The sequence below is a fragment of the Pan troglodytes genome, chromosome X (genome assembly GCF_028858775.2).
Source record: "Pan troglodytes isolate AG18354 chromosome X, NHGRI_mPanTro3-v2.0_pri, whole genome shotgun sequence".
NCBI classification, from domain to species: Eukaryota; Metazoa; Chordata; class Mammalia; order Primates; family Hominidae; genus Pan; species Pan troglodytes.
This window is the reverse complement of record NC_072421.2, coordinates 115,467,325-115,490,291: the sequence shown is the minus strand read 5'-3', so window position 1 is coordinate 115,490,291 and position 22,967 is coordinate 115,467,325. Positions and strand designations below refer to the sequence as shown.

The 22,967-nt window shown below is 34.7% G+C and overlaps 1 protein-coding gene across 21 annotated transcripts in view; it reads left to right on the top strand.

Annotated features, from left to right (window-relative positions):
* The window catches only part of KLHL13 (kelch like family member 13), a 218,669-nt gene that overhangs the window by 126,601 nt on the left and 69,101 nt on the right, over positions 1-22,967 (top strand). For 4 of the 21 annotated variants that reach the window (XM_063803856.1, XM_063803853.1, XM_063803855.1 and 1 more), the window contains 3 exons: positions 4,989-5,054; positions 15,180-15,224; positions 15,693-15,805. The exons of 8 other annotated variants lie outside the window; for them this stretch is intronic. In XM_063803856.1, the coding sequence (XP_063659926.1) occupies positions 15,708-15,805 (98 nt within the window). In that variant the 5' untranslated portion in view covers positions 4,989-5,054; positions 15,180-15,224; positions 15,693-15,707. Of the gene's footprint in view, positions 1-1,341; positions 3,294-4,988; positions 5,055-14,768; positions 15,225-15,692; positions 15,806-19,281; positions 19,323-22,967 lie in introns of those variants that run through there. 9 more of the 21 variants (XM_063803850.1, XM_063803863.1, XM_063803849.1 and 6 more) reach the window with 6 other exon arrangements.

Below are 22,967 nucleotides of genomic sequence, written 5' to 3'. Positions count from 1 at the left end.
GCAATTGCTTCCAATATAAATACGCCTGGCTAACCCTTCTTTAGATCAGTGGTTCTCAAAATCTATCACTATGGATATTTCAGCAGGACAGAAAATTCTGTAAACCACTTAAGTCATCCTGCTCTGAACCATCTTACATACATCAGAAGAAAGGGAAAGAGTACTGCTATGGATGAGATAACGCAATGGTATTTTACATGGAATGTAACTGAATTATTTATACTAGACTAGTATTGATCCTGTCATCATAATCACTATTATATGACACTTGTGGAATTCCGAGAGGTAGTTACCCCTCCTCCCTTTCTGCCTTTGCAACTTAGAGATGAACTAGTTATGTGAATTTGGATAAAACACCTATTCTAATCAAAATATAATATAAAATGGTTGTTGAGATTTTTCTACCAGGCCCTAAGGAAATAATCTGTCAATTTGTCTGTTTTTCACAAAACTAAATGAGGAAATGGTCTGGCTTATTTTCTCTTTGTTTTAAAATCTATGGTGCCATTGATACCCAGTTTAAAAACATTCTTCTGAAGGTGCTGTTGATTAAATCATTTTAATGTCCCCCAAGTACTGCCTGGTTTTGAAGATTATTTGGAAAATGTGGCACACTCACCAACTCACATTCTCCTCTTATTCTGTACTTGCTTTTTTTCCTTATAAGTTAGTGGAAAGGCAACTGGTCAGTTTTTTCACTCAATAAAAAAGAAGGAAGGTGTAGACAGCTTTTATCTGGGAATGCTTTAAGTCATTGAGAGAATATTTTTAAGTGTTAACTACTTTTTGAAATTATTGGCAGAATCTTTTAATCCATTTTAACATAAAACAATTGACTAAGATGGAAAGATTTTTATTGTTTACATAAAAGAAATCACCATGGTTTTTGCATCATTGCATAAATCTAAGAGATTGTGCATACATAAAAAGGATGAGACAAAGCTGAATGTTAAGTGCCAAAATCAACGAAAGCTTGCGTACTTACTGGGTATTTGACACTGAGCATAATGGAATGTGGTTCCACAGAGAGAGAATACTAAATATTTACACCCAAGGACATGTTTCTCTGATAGCTTCTTATCCTAATCTCCTAGCTAACATTATTAACCCTTTTTGAAACACCTCTTTCTTACACTTAGATTTCCTCCTATTAAAGCTCACCCTTGGAGATTCTAAACCTTCTATACCCAAGCACCTACACTCACCCACTCATCTCTTTCTGAGATCTTCATGAATTCCTTTTGTTTATTATATGGATCTTTGGGTGAATTATCTTGGTTTACTATGAGTAGTAAAGCACAATCACAATTTCTCTCCACTTACAGCTCTATTTTTCCAAAGGTCACAGCTCCATCATTCAGCTCTTCTGTCGGTATCCCTTTCTCATCGATTCCCTGGAATTTTTGAACCAGAGCTGTGAGGTATACAGCCAGCAATGTTGCATAGTACTTTAGAGTTGCTGCCCAACACAGGTCCATCTCTCTTCACAATTCATGTTTGTTCCTTTTCAGGCTCAGAGTGGTGAAGGAAGTTACTGAGATTAGTGTGCACTATGAAGTCTGGGAGGTGGGCTTTCAGGGACCTGCTTACTTACTCTGAGGCTCTGACCTTTGCCTTAGTGTGATTTTCTCACCATCCTCTTTTATTTTGTGGGCAAAGGATCAAAAAGATTTCTTCAACATTGAGTGCTAAACATTAGCAAGAATGCATGGTTTCTGGTCCCTGTAATGAAAGAATATTTTTAAAACCATAGACTCAAATTACCATGTAAGATATCACAGAAACAAATGGAATTTGAGCTGGATCTGGAAGAATGGGTTGAGTTCAGGAAAGTGGAGTTTGGAAGAGATTTCATGCAAGAGGGACCTCTGGAGCAAAGGCGAGAAAGAACAAAGAAAGCTTTTGACGTAGAGAACTGGAAGTTGGTGTTATGATTTACTACAGTAAACTGGAAGAGTAGGTTGGCCGGTATGTACTGAGTTCTTAGTGCTAGGCTTAGTTACTTGATTAATTATTTGATTGATCTACTCATTCAACAGATTGTTTCTCATAGCCCACAGGATAAAATCCAAACCTGTTTTCTGGCGTGCATGGTCTTCTGTGATGTGGTTTCTGCATACCTTAAAATCTACTCCACTCAACACTATGTACCCACTTTTCAGTAATATTGAACTCTTTTCAGTCATATCGAAGAATTTGCTGATCCCTCCAACATGTTGTATTCCTTCACGTTTCTTTCTTTGCACAGGCTATTTCTTCTAGAGTTCACTTGATGTATGCTTCATTCTTCAGCCTCAGTTGCAACGGAATTTTTGTTATTCCTCTGCTGCTGTAGAATGCTAGGCTTATATTACTAAAGCTTCTACACCATATTTTGTATTGTCAGAATACATGCCTGCTTCCCTCACTCAGCTTATGAGCTTCCTGAGGGCCAGGGATTGTGTCTGGTTCACCTTTACATCCACACCACCCAACATAGTACCTAACATGTAGCCAATTCAATAAATACATACTTACTGAAAAATTATTCATTGATCATTTACTTTACATCATGTGTAGTTTTATTTTTAAAAAGCGATCTAGATGGAATGGGATTGACAGATTGAAGATGGGCAATGCAGGGAGATGAGTTATATGTATTTTTGAAGTAGCTCATTTGTTTAAAAAAAACAGTAGGGGCTAGATTCCTGGGGGATTGATAAAGAAAAAAAGATAGGACTTAATGACTGGCAACTATGGGCAAGAGAGAGGGAAGAATTAAAGATAATAAAAAATAAAGATAATACAACAAATAGCAGGATAGTGACCCTTAAAAAAATAAGGTTACTTTCAGGTAAGCATGTTTTTTTTTCTAAGTTGGATTTCCTGGTGTTAGTATTTGTCTCACTCTACCTTTGCTCCAAAGATGAACACTTTGTTCCTGTTCAGTTTACCAGAACTAAGTTCAAGATATATGTGCTTCTCATTTTCATATCTGGCCAGCAGTTTAGATATGAAATATAAATAGTTCAACTACACTGACTACAATTTCCTATCAAGGGAAGGTATGCAGTACATAGGTTTTTTTTTTTTTTTTTTTTTTTTTAAATATATAAAGCCTGTTTCTGCTTTTGGGAGCTACAACTGAAGTGTTGTACCAGGCAGATGCACTGGGGTGCGCTACTATGTAGCAGAGCCTAGCTGTGCATCACAGCTCTTAACTTTAAAACTCCAGAGAATTTGATGAGAGAGGGATCCACAAGAACATGACAAATGATGAGAGTTCAAACCTTAAGAGAAAAATGGGCTTATTGGTAAGAGACCTTTCTTTTCCTTTATTTACTGCTGTTACTTACTCATTAAAATAGCCAGCCTGTTATTTCCATATGTGGCTGTGAAGCGATATACAAAAATCAATTTTAGATGTATTGTAGAATTCAGGAGACATATTGGTAACCATGCAAAAATCATAGGAAGCATGTACAAAGCTTGATTTTGAATAAGATTTCTAAGGGAATTTTATTTTACTTCAGACTGTGTTATAGATTTATTTATATAGCTTAAATGTAATGCAGGTAAGAAATATCTATATATACATATATTTAAAAAGTTAAAATAAAGAATAGTGACTTATGTAGAAATACATAATTTCACTCAGTTGCCAGAAGGTGGCATACCAGATTTTTTTAAATGCACAAAGAAAAGGAATAATATTAATAGGGATATAAAATAAGCTGTATTTAAAGACATTTTGATGCATTTTAAAGCAAAGAAATAATATAATTGTTATTTTTTGGTAGGGCTTAATTGTAAAACATGACAGATATGAATTTGACCTATTATAACTTTTTATCATTCAACAATAATGTTTATGTGTATAGCATTTTAAAAGTATACTTTCAAATAGTACTGTCATTAAGGAGATGCTGTTTTGAATTTATCATTCCAAAAAAGAAAAAATATTTTCCACCTACTTTTTTTCATAGGAAGTTATTAGATTTAGTATCACATTTTGGATAAGGTCTTTGTCAAGGTCTTTCTAAAGATATTATTAAACTATGACTTTGATATAGTTATGGATTTAATAATGCAGTAGTGCTTGTGAGATGACCCAGAAAAAACCAAGACAGTTTATTTTGAAAAAAAGTGAGATAAGGCTAATGCTTACTTTCTATATGCTGATAACAACATAAATGAAATAAATGGAAATAAATGAAATTTTATATTAGAGCTCATCAAACATTTGCCAGCATACTTTAATTTTTTAAGAGAGTTGACTGTCAACAGCCTATACTGTAGTGCTTCTGTAGTAGTCTCTATTTTTAAAACTGGATTCCTGAGGCAGTACCAGAAGTATGTCTATCCAATGTTGCTTTTTGTATTAGCCCAAAAGAGCTAGATGTATGACAGAACTTAACAAAAACCAAATCTTCTGGTTAGGAGACAGTATATCTATTTATGTGTTTTTATTAGTTACAAGCAGTATGAAAATAAAAAGAATTGGTAGTAAATGAACCTAGAAGAACATTAGCCATCTGTTCTCTGAAAGCTTGTAATATGTGTCATTTGCTTTCAGGTTTTTATGGCAAAGAAGTATATCAGCAAAGAATTGACCTTTAGGCTTAAAAAGCTACAAAATGGCAAATTATTCCAAGGGGCGAGTATATATTTACTGGAAAAGTGTCTCCTTGTGTCCAAATTTGGCTAGTTTAGTCTTTTAGATCAACTGCCAATCATTGTTATGCTTAATGCCCATCTTTATTCCAGACTTTCTGAGACATTAAGAAAGCTTCTAAAAACAAATAGAATCTTATGGCTTTCTAGTTAAGGGTTTTTAAAAGTTAATTTACATAGTTTAAAATTGTTATGTGTGGTTTTAACTGTTCAGGATTTATAAATATGGTTTATTAATTTACAGCTAAAATGCTGTCAGGGTATGCTTTGAAAAATTTGAACTAAATATAATAAAACTACAATTAACCAGGTTTCTTTTTGCACTCCACTTTCAGGAGACGGAGGCAATTGTCATTAAAACAAGCCGATTTCAAGGATATATTCAAAAAATCAACTTCAGGGTATGTCCAGGGGTCTACATTTTTCCTCACCTTTTTTTTTTTTTCAGTGCGAATTGGTTTTCATGAAAGACCCTGAGAATACTAGAAGACAGTTATCAAGTATAGTTACAGTAATGTCTAGGGCACTGTGTTTATTAGGAAAAAAATATGTAAATCATGCTGTTAAAAATGCCACGCATCATTGTATTGTGCCTTATATTTTCCAACATGCTTTCACAAACATAAATTACTTTGGTTTTCATAACAACACTGTGAGACGGGCAAGGAAAGCAGCATTTTCCCTATTTTACAGATGGGGGAAGATAACACTGGAGGTCAGAAAGCTAACCAGGGACACAGCTGCAGTTGGACCACAGATGCCTAGCTCTGTACTCTTCTGCCTTCTTCCTCATGGAAAAAGTTTGAAACAAGTTTTTAACTTTTTAATCTGTATTACACAATCAAGATAATTTGTTTTCTAATTGTTGTACCTCACAGTTTCCCACTTCGCATCTGTCTGTCTGCTCTGTGCCTGTCTGCCAGCTGGAGACCTTACTTTCAGACTCTCCCAGACCTAGAAGGATCTGGAGTGTGGGAGGGCAAGATAATGGCTGTACAGTTTGCTATGACAACTGGTGTTGAGCAGCCAGTGTTCATATGCTAAGGCAGGCCAGGGACTGAGAAAGAAGACAATCTTACTATAGCTAAGGGATATTCAGCAGGAATTAGCAACCTTGACTTTAAAGCAGTGTTTCTCTAATAGTTTAGTAGACCTGGTGTGATAATCAGCTGTAGTACTTGTTGAGAATGCAGAGTACTGGGCCCCACCTCCAGATATCTACATTTAAAATAATCACCTCATGTGATTCTTATGCACACTAATGTTTGAGCACATCTGCCTTAAAGGTAAAGAACTTTTCTTTTGGTATATGTATTGCAGCATAAAGAAAAGAGCCACTTTTCTCTCAGCAACTTCTGTGTTCCATGTCAAACCATATTAACCAGGGCAGTGGGGAGCAAGGGGCAAGCAAGAGTGATGAATGACAGATATTATTTGCACACATTGCTGGATATACATCTGAAGCATGTCACAATAGCTACTGTTCATTGTGGTGACTTTGACGTATTTTATAAAGGTTTGTGTCTATTTTAGACATGAGGGGCAGAAAGATTTCTGCCAAAAGGTGAAAAATAAGTGAGTTTTGATATTTTAATAACATCTCCCAGTTGTTTTTATTGTAAAGTAATTTTTAAAACTGTATAGAAAACTAGGCTATTCAGGGTTCTGGTAGTTAAGGGTTTACTGTAACAATGTATTTACACTAATTTGTGTTTCCTATGTGTATATCTAGTCTGCCTGATTAGATTATAATGGTCTTGTGGCCAGGGAACATGTGTTCTTTTGTGTATTTGTAACATCTAGCAAAGTCATAAGTTATTCATACTTATTGATGACTGAAATAACTCACTCAGCATGTATCTCCTTTCTAGGGGTTTTGGGCTAGGCAGAGTAAGTTGATTGATTTCATTTGTGAAGTTAAAGGGGACAATCTTACACTGTCAGTAATGGTTAATATACTAAGAAGTTTTCAGTTGAAATAACTGCATTTTAGTTGACAGATGTGAAAGTGTGGTCCTAATTAATAAATGTGCTTTTTCCCTGTTTAGAGTATCCATTCAAGCTCGATCTTGCCTCTTCACCCTTTTTGGAATACATGTTATGTTGTTCTGTGCTTTACAAATCTGAATCTGAAAAATTGATATTTCTAGAAACCCCTAAACATAAATATTTTTGTTTAATTTCTGAACAGTATCATAGAAATTTAAACAAATGCCTAGACCCTGTAGTGGAAGATTCATAAAAATGCTCAAGTGTCTCTGACTTAAATCAAGCTGAATAAGGAATGAATGAATAAATATATGCTAGCTAAAGGGAAAATGTAGCTTCAGAATTCTATGAGAAGTAACTGATTATTTAAAACATATATTTGATTTTGAAGACATGAAGTGGTTCTGAACTTATTAGTTGAAGTAGACAGACATAGAAAGGAAGTCAAGAAACCCAGATTTAGATTACCTCTAGCTTAAATCTAGATTCAACCTAGAAGATGAATTCTGTTTTTATTCAAAATGGAATTACTTTAGTTAGTAGTAGACCATGAGATAAAGGAAAAGAAATGATTTCCCTTTCATTGGATAGCCATTGCATCCAAATAATAAAGCTAAACCTAATGCCAAAACAAGCTGTGATTATTTTACAACACATGAACACTTGATGTGGCATGTGCTAATGATGTTGTACATCATGGGATTTTAATTGAATTTCTGTTTGCAGGCATAGCAATTTTAAATTACATACTTTTCAGCTAGAGTCTACAATTTAGACCTATGACCATACACTTGGCATCTTTCAGTATAACTGTCTCTGTACTCTTTAGCTGTTTGTAGAATTTAAAATCGCTAAAGAGAAGAATTCTAAATTGGAAAACGAAAAGGATCTGGAAATAGTCATGAAAATAGAAGTATTGACCAGGTTGCTAAGTCTCTTGGATAGTGGCATAGTGGGCAAATAACATTACTGTAAGGACATCTTTAAGAAAACTGTTGGGTTTCATATTATGGCAATGGGTCACAAGGTTCAAGTTTGAAATTGAGCCTTTTTTGAAGTGTAAGATTTTCTCATTCATTATTTGGTCAAAACCTTTTATTTTTAGATGACAGTAGTTTCTGTGGGCATATGTATATGAAATTCAGTTTTAATGATTAAACCTAGGAAATGGTAAAAGTTAAAGCAATTGAATATAAATGGCTCTTTCTCATAGAAAATTTAAATAGTGTTAAATAGTCTTAATTAGTCATTAGGATTAGCTTTCTGTGAAAGTGCTGCTGGTTAGCAAAATGTTATTTTGATTACTCTATAAGTATTTTTAACCAATATTTATAAATAGGAAGAGGAAGAGATTGGATAACCAGGTGATCTTCTAACCTCATTTTTGGTTATAACATTTATGATGCACATGTGAATGTTGTAATAACTTTTTGGATGTAAATATACATTTTTCAAGGTAGTAGTACTATTTCATTAATTTAAAATTGGGATGTTGAAGAAAATATACTCTTCTAAAGATCTTTCAGAAATTCAGACTTTTATAAAAGTATAGGTATTTCTGAAATAATATAGAATATGGCAAATGGTGAATTTCTGTAACTGGCATGTCTTTTGAGATTTGGTATGTGATATGCTTATTACTGAAAAAATTTTCAACTATCATAAATAAACATTATTAGAAGTTGTTTATTCTTACCAAAATAGTGCAGGATTTACAAATATAAAGATTTCAGTATTCCTTACATTGTCTTCATGCCACTTTGGCAGTCTTGCTTCTATATTTGATGCTACCAAAATTAAAAAAAAAAGTGAAACTATTTGGAAAGCTTCATATGAATGTATTTTCATTCAATAGAGCCATATTCTTAACTGTTCAGTTGCACTGTACATTTTAAGTGGCTTTTTATTTTGATAAGTTCACAGATTCAATCAGAAAAGCTAACAATAGCTTGACTATTTTATTTACTCAAAGTAGTTTAAGGAGATACTTAGGAAGTTGCTGAGAGATGACTAAACAGGTGAGTGATCACTATTTCAGGTGATAGAGATTTTTTTATTGGAATATTTATTTTATTTAAGAAAGTATATATATATTCTGGATGATTTCCTTCAATATATGCTTATTTTTAATAAGATAGTATGTTTCTACATATTTTTTCATTTTAAGGAGATTATAGCCTAAAATTATCAAATTAACAGATAAATATCCCTCTTGACCTCTGCTTTTGGTAATAGCAGGTTTAACAACAGTGTTTTAAAAATCTTTCAGGATATATTCTGGCTTCAATATATAATTCTGATTTTCACTCCTCTGTTTATAAATTTCCCTTTCAATTTACTCAACAAATACTTATTGAGTGCTTTCCAACGGGCCAGGAATGGTGCTGGATTAGGAAGATACAAAGATTTAGGGATTCCTTCTTGAAGGACACAGGAATTTGGGAAAGACATCTTGGGCAGATGAAGTAAAATAGCTATAGCACAGGGTGTGGTAATAGCATGGCCTCTTTTTGGAGCATTGGATATATTACCCCTACTGATGATGATAAATCGTCTCTCTGTATTGCTCTTACCAAACAATTTAAAAATGGTAATCTAAAATCACATATGTAAATAGTACATAGTATATATACTTAAAAACTATTGATTTGCCAGGTGCAGTGGCTCACGCCTGTAATCCCAGCAATTTGGGAGGTCGAGGCAGGCTGATCACCTGAGGCCAGGAGTTCAAGACCAGCCTGGCCAACGTGGTAAAAACCCATCTCTATTAAAAATACAGAAAATTAGCCGGGCATGGTGGCGCATGCCTGTAATCCCAGCTCTTTGGGAGGCTGAGGCAGGAGAATTGCTTGAACCTGGGAGGCGGAAGTTGCCGTGAGCCAAGATCGTGGCACTGCACTCCAGCCTGGGCTACAGAATGAGACTGTGTCTCAAAAATAAAAAAAATAAAATAAAATAAAAACCATTGATTTCCACTACCACAACCCCAAGCATACACAAACATCCTGGTTTGGAGTTTAAAGCATTTTTTTTTTAAACAGATGGGAATACTTTGAAGCATACACGGGTAGAAAAAAAAAAAAGAAAAGCCATAAAGAGTATAGATAGTGCCAGAAAACAAAATGAAGAAGGAAGGGCAAGAACTTCTGAATTTCCCATTCAGTGTTACTCCTTTTTACAGCCTTAGTGAAGGAGTAAAGTTAGTCAGAATCTGTGGATCATTGGGTCCCCAACAACTGGATCTTTGTTCTCTGCTCAGTCTCTCTGTATTTTTGCCCACTCATCCCAGCTCCTATCTTAGCCCCATAACCTCTTTCATCTGACACCCAACTATAAAAAGTATTATGTAAATATCAGGAATTACTACCACTCTGGCTTTCCTTTCCCCTTACAGCCAGCCATTACCTTCCTCACCCCTATTGTCTTCTCCTTTGGATCCATTACCTAGTGTTCCTGCCTTTTCAACACACTAGCATCTCTTATTGCTGTTTTTTCTCTGCCCAACATGGCACCCTTCTTATCTTAAGGAAATGATACAGATAGGAAGAATTACTGCCCTTCACATTGCTTATGCCATCATGGTGTGAGGAATTCTCTACGCATATACATGAGTGTGTGCCTGCATAACATTGTTTGTATTGTTTGATGATTTTGACTAATTTATATTTCTTGATACCTTTGATATAAATCCAAGGCATAGTCATAGCTACAAAAGGGAATGTCTTTGTAGATTCCCTGTTGGCCTACTAGGTTTCACACAGTTCTGTTAAAGAAATTTCTAATGTAAAACTTTCCAATGTAGTTGTCTTTGAGAAACATCTGGGATTTTCCATTTTTTATTGTGGCAAGACTACATATCTGAGTATCTAGTAAGAAATTTTAAATGTATCTGATAGTTTCCTGAAACAAATAAAGGAGACACACATGCACGAATATATAGTCATATATGTGTATAAAAGATACACACAAACACACATGCATGTAAGTGTATAAGTGTACATAGCCATGAATGTGAACAATTTTATTTCCTGTAAGAAGGAACCCTTAATGTATCAAGAATTTTGCTTTGCTGTCCAGAATTTTGTGTGTGTTTTAAAGGGTTTAACCGTCCTATTTGGTTGCTATCCAAGTACTTTTACTGATTGGTGGAACATAAACAAAGCACACAATTTGGCATGATCTGCAGTCTTGTCTAAGCATTGTGAGTAACATGGATATTTTAGATTAATCTGAAGAGACATTTCAGAACTGAAAAGATTACACAGTGCCTGTTCATACAAACTCTGGCTAGGGCTATTAGTCTTTAGCTGTACCTACCACAGGATTAACCAAAACTTGCATGAAAAAGTAGATAATTTCTTAGGGGACATCAGGAAAAAAATGGAGCAAGAGATTAGAAACACGATATATTAGTTCATTTGGTGAGGTGGTACTGGTGACAAACTGTACTAGTCAGTTAGCAAATTAAGTTTTACTATAAAATTATTTAGGAACATATACATTGAGAAAAAAATCAGAGTATTGGCAATATATTTACTTTTTCTCTTATACTGTGACTGCTTAAATTATATTTTCTTCCTGAACATTCTTAAACATCTTCTGGAATTAAGATTTTGGAAATGGTTCTTCATGCACAGCTTTTCTTTTATGGTGTTTTTCTCCCACTTCTATTTTTCAGTGAACATATAATTGGAGGAGTTGATATCTCTTTTTAATCCTGTTTCTTTAGAATACATTGAGACATTTATAGAGTGTGATTCACTTCAAATAGAAACATGCATCTTGTGGAATGGTCTCATTGGGAAGAACAGTAGGGATTCTACAAGAGTCCTATACTAGGAGATTGAAATTTGGTTTCTAGTTTCTCTTTTGCTGCTAGCTTGTGATACAACATTGGGCAAGTTAGCTTCTCTGGGTTTCAGTGTTTTCATTTATACAATGAGGGTACTGAGAAAAATGAATTCTTAGAGTCCTAAAATTTCAACACATCTTCTCCTTTTACATTCTAAGAGTTGGCTCTTTTTGTAGCCTTGGCCAAGACCCCTCATTGTCCTTTGTTTGTTACGTCTCTGAACTGTGCATTTCACAGGTATTTTTTAACTGATTAGTTAATGTTCATAAAATGCGTCAAAGAGCTTTTATGTATGTTGTCTTTCTCTCCTGTTTTATGCAATTGTACATAATAGAAGCCAAGTGTTCTGTAATCAAAGTAAGTGTTTCCTACGATGTGACCAAGGGTTTTTTGACATTTGCTATTCTAAATATTAAAGTAGTGGGACACTGAGCCTGCATAAAATTATATTTAAAATATATGTTGAATCATTTTTGTTCATTCCATAGGTGAACATATTTTTAGTTCTAGAATGTAATGGGAATTATAATTACACTCCATAGTTATGACTGGATTCTCCACCAGGGTAGTAACATCTGATTTGTTTGGATGCTGCCAACTTGTAATTAGGATGATTTTACCTGGCTGAAGTTTATTTCTAAATAATATGGGAGGAATAGTGTTGTTAAGTGAATTAATAGTGTAAAGTGTTGTTCATGAACTGTATTTCTGATTAAAGGGATTATTTTTAAGGACTTTGGCATAATAGTTGTTTGCTCATGAGAGGTAATTATAAGTGACAATAATTTATTAAAGGAAAAGTAAGAACTGAATATATATACATCTCCACCATCAGATATAATGCTTTTAGGGTTTTAGGTGTTTTAGAGTGCTGAGGATGGGATGTAGGGAGGCAGCCTTACTTTCTTTTCACGCTGAACAAATATTAAAATTATTGGGGTACCACAAAAACAAATATTAAATATTAAGTCTGCAAGAAATCTAGACTGAAAAATTGACCTGGAAGATTCATGGTATTAGATAGCTTCTTTGGAGCCCAATGAAATTCGACAAAAGTATGTTGTTTTTTTTGAATCAGTTGATTGTTTATAGAAGAATAATAACTTATAGAAGGATATTCTTATAGAAGAATAATAATCTTTACAATAAAATGATCTTCACTTGTTTGTGGTGGTTCCCTTTTTGGGAATTTGGAAAACTCTACCTTAACTTGCCCGTTTTCCACTCATCAATGTTTGAGAAGTCTTCATAGACAGATAAACTCCTGGAAACACTTCACTACCATGTTTTTTACACAGGTTTTTAGATCTTCATTCTCAGAAGGTGACGTAGACCAGGCACGGTGGCTCACGCCTTTAATCCCAGCACTTTGGGAGGCCAAGTCGGGTGGATCACCTGAGGTCAAGAGTTCGATACCAGCCTGACCAATATGGTGAAACCTTGTCTCTACTGAAAATACAAAAATTAGCCAGGCATGGTGGCAGGTGCATGTAATCCCAGCTACTCAAGAGGCTGAGGCAGGAGAATTGCTGCAACCTGAAAGGCAGAGGTTGCAGTGAGCCTGGATTGTGCCACCGCACTCCAGCCTAGGTGACAGAGGGAGACTCCGTCTCAAAAAAGCAAACAAACAAAAAGATTCATAAGCTGGAAAATGATTGAGTCTCTTTTCTAAAACATCACCTCCTTACTACATAATATATAGCTGCTTTATGTTTTATATTTTTAAATGTTTGCAAATGCTTCGGGTTTTGAAAATTTGTTTGAAACTCACTGTGGAATAAGACATTTCAAACTTGATGTGTGCATACATGTGTGTGGCGCTGTGTGTGTGTGTGTGTGTGTGTGTGTGTGTGTGTATGTATGTATTTCTCCTTCTTTGGATTTCAAACAAGTTGCCCCTGCTGATTATACTTGAGGCCTTTTTGCTATATAACCATTAAGGATTATTGCAGAAAGCCTTCTAATGTAAAATATTGACTATAATTTATGTGTATTAATGACAGGTTAAAAAAAACTTTTAAATATATTTTGGCCACTAGCGCATTGATAAATATTCCTTTCTCTGACTCATTTGACAATTTCTGTGAGTCTGTTTTGTGTGCAAGTACTAAAAGGAGTTGGATATATAATTTAACCCTTTAAAATGCTTGACTGGGTTTTTGGGGGCTGTTTCTTTTGTATGATAGGTTGAATAAAAATTGTATGTAAGGTAATGATGGTTGACATAATTTTAATATTTACAAAGTTCATATATTACTTGTCAATCTTTCAAAATAAGCTTTCTCTTTCCATATATGTATGTATGTGTATATGTACATACTGCATGTACATATATGTTTTGTGCTTCACAGGAAAATAGTAGTTTGTCTTTTTGCCTTGATATTGGTCTGTATCTTAAAAGGAAGGCATTTCTGATTATGTTAGTTGATTTCATGCTGTATTTCTTATATATTAAATTTGGTATTTTGGAATTTTTGAAAATAGGTCCTTACTGTAGAAACATTCATGTGTGTTTCTAAAATACAGATGAAAAAGCCTCTTAGGGGACTAAATCTCAATCTTTAAAAACTAGGAATAATTTGGAAAGAATATTCGAACGCCAACTATTTAAGTTGGAAGCATGAGTTTATTGTTTGGATACAGACTTGAAAGTAAATATGAGCTTTGTCCCTGCAGTGATTTTTTAAAAATAGGTAGTTGCTTTCATGTCAATCATGATCTGCCTTTACTAAGCTTGCATTGATGGAAATGGATAATTCTGTTTTTAGGTAGAAGCAGAAGGGTACTATGATTGTGAATTGCCTATATCAGAAGTAAAATTCTTCAGCCTGTAAATAAACAGTTCAGCATAATACTCATTTAACCTATATTCACTTTTTAGAATTGTGTAGAAAATTTGTGAGTTTGTTTTGGTGCTTAAAACAGAAGCTTAAAAGTCACTTTCAGGGCATTTACAACGCTATTTTCTGGCAGTATTTTGAAACAATATAGATGAGCCCTTTATTTGCCATTGCTTTCATGAAATACCTCAAGCTGCCTTTGACAGCAGCTTCAATTTTTGAACCTCCTTGACAATCGCTAATCCCTATAGGTTACTGGACCCGCTGTTGGGCTTTGGAGTGGTCCCTGCTGGACACCTGCTTGGCCAGCAGTGTTGGTCTTTCCTCTAGGCAATTTGTGAGCTGTCTGCGGGGGAGGGAGGGGAGGAGTGGGGGGGGGGTGGTGAACAAGAGGGGAAAGGGGAGAGAAGGGGAGGGCAGTATTGAATTAGATTGTTGATAGCGTCCCTCTGAGGACTGCTATTAAGAGCATGCTACTCTGTACTTCGCTGCTGCAGAAGAGAGAGTGATATTTGTGTTACTACAGCATGTTGTAAATGTGTGAGATTTTGCTCATCTCAGCTTGGAAATAAGAATAGGGAAAGGAGAGCAACTTGAATCAGAAGCTACTAGAAGAGCCTGCAGAGTTCTGAAGCAGTTTATATTCTTCTTACATTTTGCCTTCTCCTAGCTGGAAAACAGAGGGACTGGAATTTTTGAAACGGGCTTTTCCCATAATGGCATTCTTGATTTGTGTGGCCAGAGCTTGCACAGGAGGAAAGCAGGCTGCTGAATTTAGTCACTGATCTCTATTAGCGGTGGCCTAAGGCTATGCTGAGGTTTATATCCCATTTGTATTGTTGCAGCTCAAAAGAAGATTGTTCAGAGGATGACAAGTGTATTCTGAGTAGGTATGTTGTTGTTTCATTTTCATATGAAACCCATCTATGTTTTTTCTTGCTACTATTGGTCAGAAATCAGGTTAATAGGTGCAGAATATAGTACAGTGCTGCAGTATCCCTGTTAAGGTAGAACAATGGTATTGCAAGCTTAAAAAAAAAAAAAGCCTGGCTGCTTTTATTAAATAAAGCTGCATTGTATGGTATGCACAGTGCAGTCCTAAAAAAATATACCGCAGTCAACGCTTTTCTGGCACTATTGTTGAGTTGGAATGATAGAATCATCATATTGCTTTAGGGGACAGAAGAATTTAAGGAGGTACCTTACAGCCCTATTTTACAGATTGGAAGCATCGGTTTAAGGGCACTGGCAGAATCCTTTGCTTGTTCTCCGCGGCAGCCACTGCTGTGTCAGTACAGTGTGGAATGGAAGTCTTAGTTAGTAGTCTGTTATGGAAACGCTCTTTACTGTTATTGTAGTACCGTGGTGACAACATGCCATTGAAATGGAAAACGAGCTCTCCTGCTATCTGGAAATTCCCAGTTCCTGTGCTTAAAACATCCAGGTCAACTCCACTTTCTCCAGCATACATGTAAGTGAGAGAAAATAGGATATTAAAGTGGGATTTCATTCATGAATCTACCTTGTGGCAAAACGGGGGCGGGGGAGCCCCCAAACAGCAACATCCAAAAACCTACAGGATTAAAAACCTCAAGCTTGCTTACATTTAAAGATGTTGGCATGCCCACACTTCATCATTGTTTTGTTTTTCTAAAGTTTATGTTTATTTAAAGTGTTTAATGGTAATCTAATTACCAGTGTGAAAGTACAAAGGCATACCTAAGGAATTGCAAAAGAATTAACTTTAATATTTAACATATGTTGGATTTGTTTGAAGTTTTGAATATCTAAAACACTTAGGATGACTTCTTTTGTGTAATGGCATTAAAAATTGATGATTGATGGTGGTGTGTTAAATATGGTAATGCCTCTTTACTATTTTTTCATGAATTAAAAACAGAGTTAACATTGATCAGAAAATGAGTCTTTTAATTGAGACTTTTATACTTTAGTTGTGTATGAATATTAATATGTTTGATAGTACATCTTTCTCAGTTTTATCATTCAAGTTCTGAAGTGTAAGTTTGAATTTGTGCAAATTATATCTCTATGAGCAGTTATATTATGGGGATTGAAAAAGTATTCTACAAATGTCTGTTTTAAAAATGTATTTTAAGTAAATACGTACTGAAGTGCACTGGGAAGTCTTTCTAGAAGTTTTCAAAATTTTTGAAAATCTTTTTAAATTTGCAGTGTTGCTTTAAAGGCAAAATCCAGGAGATATAATAAAATGTTCTTTTAAAGTATTGTTCATGATCCTTTTTGGTGGAGGAAAACCGAATCTTTTTTTAAAGAAAATATTAGTACGAGAAAAGCTTTTGAAGAGAATGTTTTAAATTTGAGTGTTATTTTTAGAATATTTATCAGTAGGAAAAATGTGGAAAACTTCTCCTGCCTTAGTTTAATTGTGTATTTAGAGCTGTGGTGAGTTGCCATTTTTTAACTTAGTTTTTGTTTTATGTGAGGTAGAGATGCACAATTATATCTATCTCGTTCTTTGAATCCCTTTCAGATGCTGAGGAAGTGTAGTTATGCTCTCAGTCCAAAAGAAGCAATTCCCTGGAAAGTGTTGAAAAATGAGGCCATTTCAGAGTTAAATCCTGTGGTCATTTTATTTTCAGATTTTTTAATGCTCCTTTCCGTTTATGCTCCAGGATATTTTTATCTCTTTGGGTGTTAAACTTTATGAAGTAAAAAAAAAAAATAGGCTAGTTTGTAAAAATAAACCAGCTATATTTGTTTTTCAAAAACTGTCAAAAGCACAAATTAATGGAGGTGACAAGTTAATGGAGGTGAGAAGTTAATGGAGCTCTTTCAAATAATTCGAGAAAATAGGATGCTTCCTGACTTTATGCATCTTAACTGGCAAGAAATGACTAAAGATTTACCAAAAGCAACTTTATTATAAAAACAAAACAAAACAAAACCTCACTAAAATCAGGTTACAATTATAATAGTTATTAATGTTTCTAATATTCCTACTATATTTGATTGTCTAAAAGATCCAAATTGCAGCCCTTATTGCCCCTGATTTGTCGATTTTTAGAGATGGTGAAATAAATCCCCATGTTTTATTAAATTCATGCCAGCCACAAGCTCAGATACAACTCAACACAACATTTTAAATTAATCACTTTCTTCCTTTTAAGTGCTTACCTCTTTGACCTGATGATATGAGTGAATCAATTTAGAAGATAGAACCTACAAAATATAATAGATCTTGCATGTTGACTATTGGTTGTTGGTAGTACACATAGGTAGAATGGAAAAATATATTCAAAGAGCTTATGGTAGGCTGAAGTATTTTGACATTGTAACAGACTATTTTGACATTATAACACTCTATATTATTGAATTGGTCTTAACTTATTTTTCTTTTTATGTATATTAATACTTAATAGCAAGTAAATATGCACAGATAGAAATTTATGTGAAATGTAGCAAGACTAGCTTGGGGAGTTTAAATCAGGTTTTTAAATATGTTGTTTAGTTTTTGACCATTTTAGATCACAGTTCATTGCCTCACTTGGCCAAAAATAAAAACATCATGTTTAACATGTTTTTCTCATCAGTTCTTCTCTATATTCCTCAACATATTTACACACAAAATGATACTTAAGTATAGCATAATTCCACTTCAAAAATGATAAAGACTAAATTAGATTACTGGGTCAAGTAACATTATATTTGTTCTCACAATTGTTTGGCTGGCAAACATAGGTTTAAATGGTTACTTGTGTCTTTTGGGTCTAAACTCTTTGCACTGAAATGGAATTGTTCAATTCTGACTCCTCAATAAATTGTGATATATAGGAAATTTACCTGTAAAATAATGTATAAGTATTTAAAGTAGTATTTTGAATATAGAATTCTTCATAGGTGATATAAGATCTTTTTGTATGTATGCTTGTGTAGCATCAGTATTGGTTTGTAATGTTTTATCATTACTTACCGTGCTTTGTCAAATATACATTACGTGGTTTTCATTGAAGACTTGAGTACTTTGTCAAAGACTGAAATTTCAATATGAAGTATTTTAGGTAGTAGTAAAAATGTGTTATAGTGATTGAGCATGTGTGGGAAAAATCTAAAGGCTCCATGGTCTCTTTCTAAACCCAGTGTATGTGCTGCTTTGCTGTAGCTCTTCCGTTGATGCTACAGATAGGGCAGTACTGCTGTGCTAGTGAAGGCTACAATAGAGAACATTTTACTTACTGCAAACATTGAGCAGCAAGACTATTACTTTTTTCCTTGTGGGTTTAAAGTCCATGTTTGTTTTCTTTCTGTTTGTTTAGAACTTGAATGACAGTTGAAATGTCCCAACATTTTTAAGATTTCTTTATGATGAAGACTATAGTATTTGTGGCAATATTAGTAGAAATAGCATCTTATATAGTATAAAGCACTTAAAAAATTTTGCTGTAATGTCATACTAGAAAAGTGGGATATCTTAAATACGAAAGATTCAGGAAAATAATACTTCAGTCTCTAGATTGATTGATGATCAAATAGTCTTTATTGGGTAGACATATTCTTTCAGCTTTAGATTTTAGCATTGCAGGGTGGTGTGCCATCTATGTGGATTTCTGAAGGGATTGTCTTGATAGAAATAGAGTGCTTGGTGACATGTGTTTGCTTTGCACTCTGTTCAACAGTAGGTTGAAGTTCAACCTTAGCCTGAGGGAGGATCTCCTGGCCAGTGTAAACTGCATTAGTAAAGACTCTGCCCCTGACAGGTTACTCTGTCATTTAGCCTAAATTAATAAAGCTGAAAGAGCAATCACATCTAAGTGTTTTTATGGTGTTTAGGTATTCATTGTTTTAAAACAGCAAATGGTTCCTTCAGGCAAATATTATAGGGTTAATGCCTTGTTAGATGCTAAGGACACACTGAAATAGAACAAAATTAGCACTAGTGATCCTTTCATCTTTTCTTTTCCAGCAGCGAGTTTTGACAATAATAGTGTGGCAAGGAGGAAGGCAATTAGGTAAGAATTAACCAGTGAAATATAACAGTGAATTCTAGCAAGACAGACCCTGTGAGTTGTTTTCCTTAGAATGTTACCTTTCTCAATCTAAAAGACGATGAATGTTAGTGAACTAGACTTGTTCTCCTTTAGTCCCTGCACTTACATTCAGTTAGCTTCCTATTTATGATTTTTTTGATATGTAAAAAATATTTTTATAGTAAATGCCAAAAAACACAGCATTCTATAGCAATTGCCTCTGTAATGTCTTCAATAAAATTCAGTACCTGGCATTTCCTGAGAAAATATTGTGTATATTGTATAAATGCTCCTTGTTTGTAGGTGATTCACAGCACAGACATAATAAAAATATGAATTTTCTAAATTTGACATGTTTCTATCCCCTAAGATTGTCTTTTTTTTCTAATTTAGTAAATAAAAGAAAACTTTGTGGTTACAGAAATCTTTCTTATCTAGCAAAATACTTATTAAATTGATAATCATTTGTGATTACAGAAATCTTTCTTTTCTAGCAAAATACTTATTAAATTGATAATCTCAAAATAGAAAAGAATGTTTAGTTGCTTTGAGAACATAAACTTTTACTTGCTTTGTGTCTACTTAATTTTGTTTTTATTACTTATGCACAATTTAACAAAATTATGTGGAAAAATAACACAACTAACACCTAAGATAAATTTTGTGTTAGTCTGCAACCTTTGTGGCATGTTCTTTGGGAATTTGCATTGTCTGAGCTTGCAGAAGGACTAGGTTGTCATTTATTAATGGAAAATCATAGAGATAGAAGTGACCTTAAAAGTCATTTAGAAAGTCCAAACCCCTTTTAACACAGGAACTCATTCCATGACACCTCTCGAAGATGGCATTGCATGTCCTTCTTGAACACTGTCAGTGACAAAGGGCTCACTACCTCACCAAGGCTGCACCCTTCATTCATGGACAGCTTTTCCTTGCATTGAGCAAAATCAGTTCCTTGTATGTTTTCTCTCCCGTTCCCAATGCAGCCTTATAGAGCTATATAGAAAAAAAAATTCTATTACATACACGCTTAGGCGTCTTCTCATGTGACATGGTTTTCAGACCCTTCACTCTCCTGGTTGTCCTCACGTGGATGGTTTTTTCATGTTAATCTTTATGTAAGACACTACATTTGAATGTGATGCTCCACATGGGGCCCAAATAGAAGACAATTCTCTTCCTTTAAGCAGAATCTCTGCTTGTCTTGAAGGGCCTGAGATTATATTATTTTTTTTTAAATTATAGGATTCACACTGTCCCCTAGTGAATTTACAGTTTGCAAATTGCCTTTTTGAAGGCCTTACAATCAGATTGCTTGCTCCTCACTGTCTGTGTTTATTCTTTTAGCTTCTTCAGATCTTTTAGTCTGAGGAAGCCTGACATGTGCAAATGAAGTTAACATTTTGTTTTAAAGCCTATTGTGTATTTTTTAAAAAGACCTCTTGAAATCATTTAATATAACAGAAAAATATTGCACACAAGACACTTGCAAGACAAAGAGCTAGTGTTCCTGTCACTTTCAGATATTTCAAAGACATTCACTGGTCAATAATTTATCTAGATTCCTTTTTTTATACTTAGTGTATCTTCCAAGTAATCGCTTCCCCCACTGCAAAGAAACCACTTTCTACAGAGGGAAGAGAGGCAGAATTTCATATCTCCATACCATCATGGGAAGTACGGAGTTACTGAGAATTTCATACATTCTGCTTGAAACTTAGAATATTTAGTTGAGACTTAAGTATGGCCAAACTTGGGGAGATGGAGCGATGAGAAAGAAGTATGGGATAGGCAAGTATGTGTGCTAATAACTTGCAGTTGAAGAGTTAAGAATTACAAACAACATACATGATAAAATTTCAGATTGACATGGCTGCCATGATGTATTGCTTTATATCCTCAAGACTTTGAGAAAGGTGGTATAAACATGAGATTCTTGGGGAATCAGTACATAAATCAGTTACTGAGTAATTCATTTTAGAAAATGCTCATTTCTGGATATTAGCCCTTTGTCAGATGAGTAGATTGCAATAATTTTCTCCCATTCTGTAGGTAGCCTGTTCACTCTGATGGTAGTTTCTTTTGCTGTGCAGAAGCTCTTGAGTTTAATTAGATCCCATTTGTCAATTTTGTCTTTTGTTGCCATTGCTTTTGGTGTTTTAGACATGAAGTCTTTGCCCATGCCTATGTCCTGAATGGTATTGCCTAGGTTTTCTTCCAGGGTTTTTATGGTTTTAGGTCTAACATTTAAGTCTTCAATCCATCTTGAATTAATTTTTGTATAAGGTGTAAGGAAGGGATCCAGTTTCAGCTTTCTACATATGGCTAGCCAGTTTTCCCAGCACCATTTATTAAATAGGGAATCTTTTCCCCATTGCTTGTTTTTCTCAAGTTTGTCAAAGATCAGATAGTTGTAGATATGCGGCATTATTTCTGAGGGCTCTGTTCTGTTCCATTGGTCTATATCTCTGTTTTGGTACCAGTACCATGCTGTTTTGGTTACTGTAGCCTTGTAGTATAGTTTGAAGTCAGGTAGTGTGATGCCTCCAGCTTTGTTCTTTTGGCTTAGGATTGACTTGGCAATGCGGGCTCTTTTTTGGTTCCATATGAACTTTAAAGTAGTTTTTTCCCATTCTGTGAAGAAGGTCATTGGTAGCTTGATGGGGATGGCATTGAATCTATCAATTATGTTGGGCAGTATGGCCATTTTCATGATATTGATTCTTCCTACCCATGAGCATGGAATGTTCTTCCATTTATTTGTATCCTCTTTTATTTCCTTGAGCAGTGGTTTGTAGTTCTCCTTGAAGAGGTCCTTCACATCCCTTGTAAGTTGGATTCCTAGGTATTTTATTCTCTTTGAAGCAATTGTGAATGGGAGTTCACTCATGATTTGGCTCTCTGTTTGTCTGTTATTGGTGTATAAGAATGCTTGTGATTTTTGCACATTGATTTTGTATCCTGAGACTTTGCTGAAGTTGCTTATCAGCTTAAGGAGATTTTGGGCTGAGACAATGGGGTTTTCTAGATATACAATCATGTCATCTGCAAACAGGGACAATTTGACTTCCTCTTTTCCTAATTGAATACCCTTTATTTCCTTCTCCTACCTGATTGCCCTGGCCAGAACTTCCAATACTATGTTGAATAGGAGTGGTGAGAGAGGGCATCCCTGTCTTGTGCCAGTTTTCAAAGGGAATGCTTCCAGTTTTTGTTCATTCAGTATGATATTGGCTGTGGGTTTGTCATAGATAGCTCTTATTATTTTGAGATACCTCCCATCAATACCTAATTTATTGAGAGTTTTTAGCATGAAGGGTTGTTGAATTTTGTCAAAGGCCTTTTCTGCATCTTTTACGATAATCATGTGGTTTTTGTTGTTAGTTCTGTTTATATGCTGGATTGCATTTATTGATTTGCATATGTTGAACCAGCCTTGCATCCCAGGGATGAAGCCCACTTGATCATGGTGGATAAACTTTTTGATGTGCTGCTGGATTCCGTTTGCCAGTATTTTACTGAGGATTTTTGCATTGACGTTCATCAGGGATATTGGTCTAAAATTCTCTTTTTTTGTTGTGTCTCTGCCCGGCTTTGGTATCAGGATGATGCTGGCCTCATAAAATG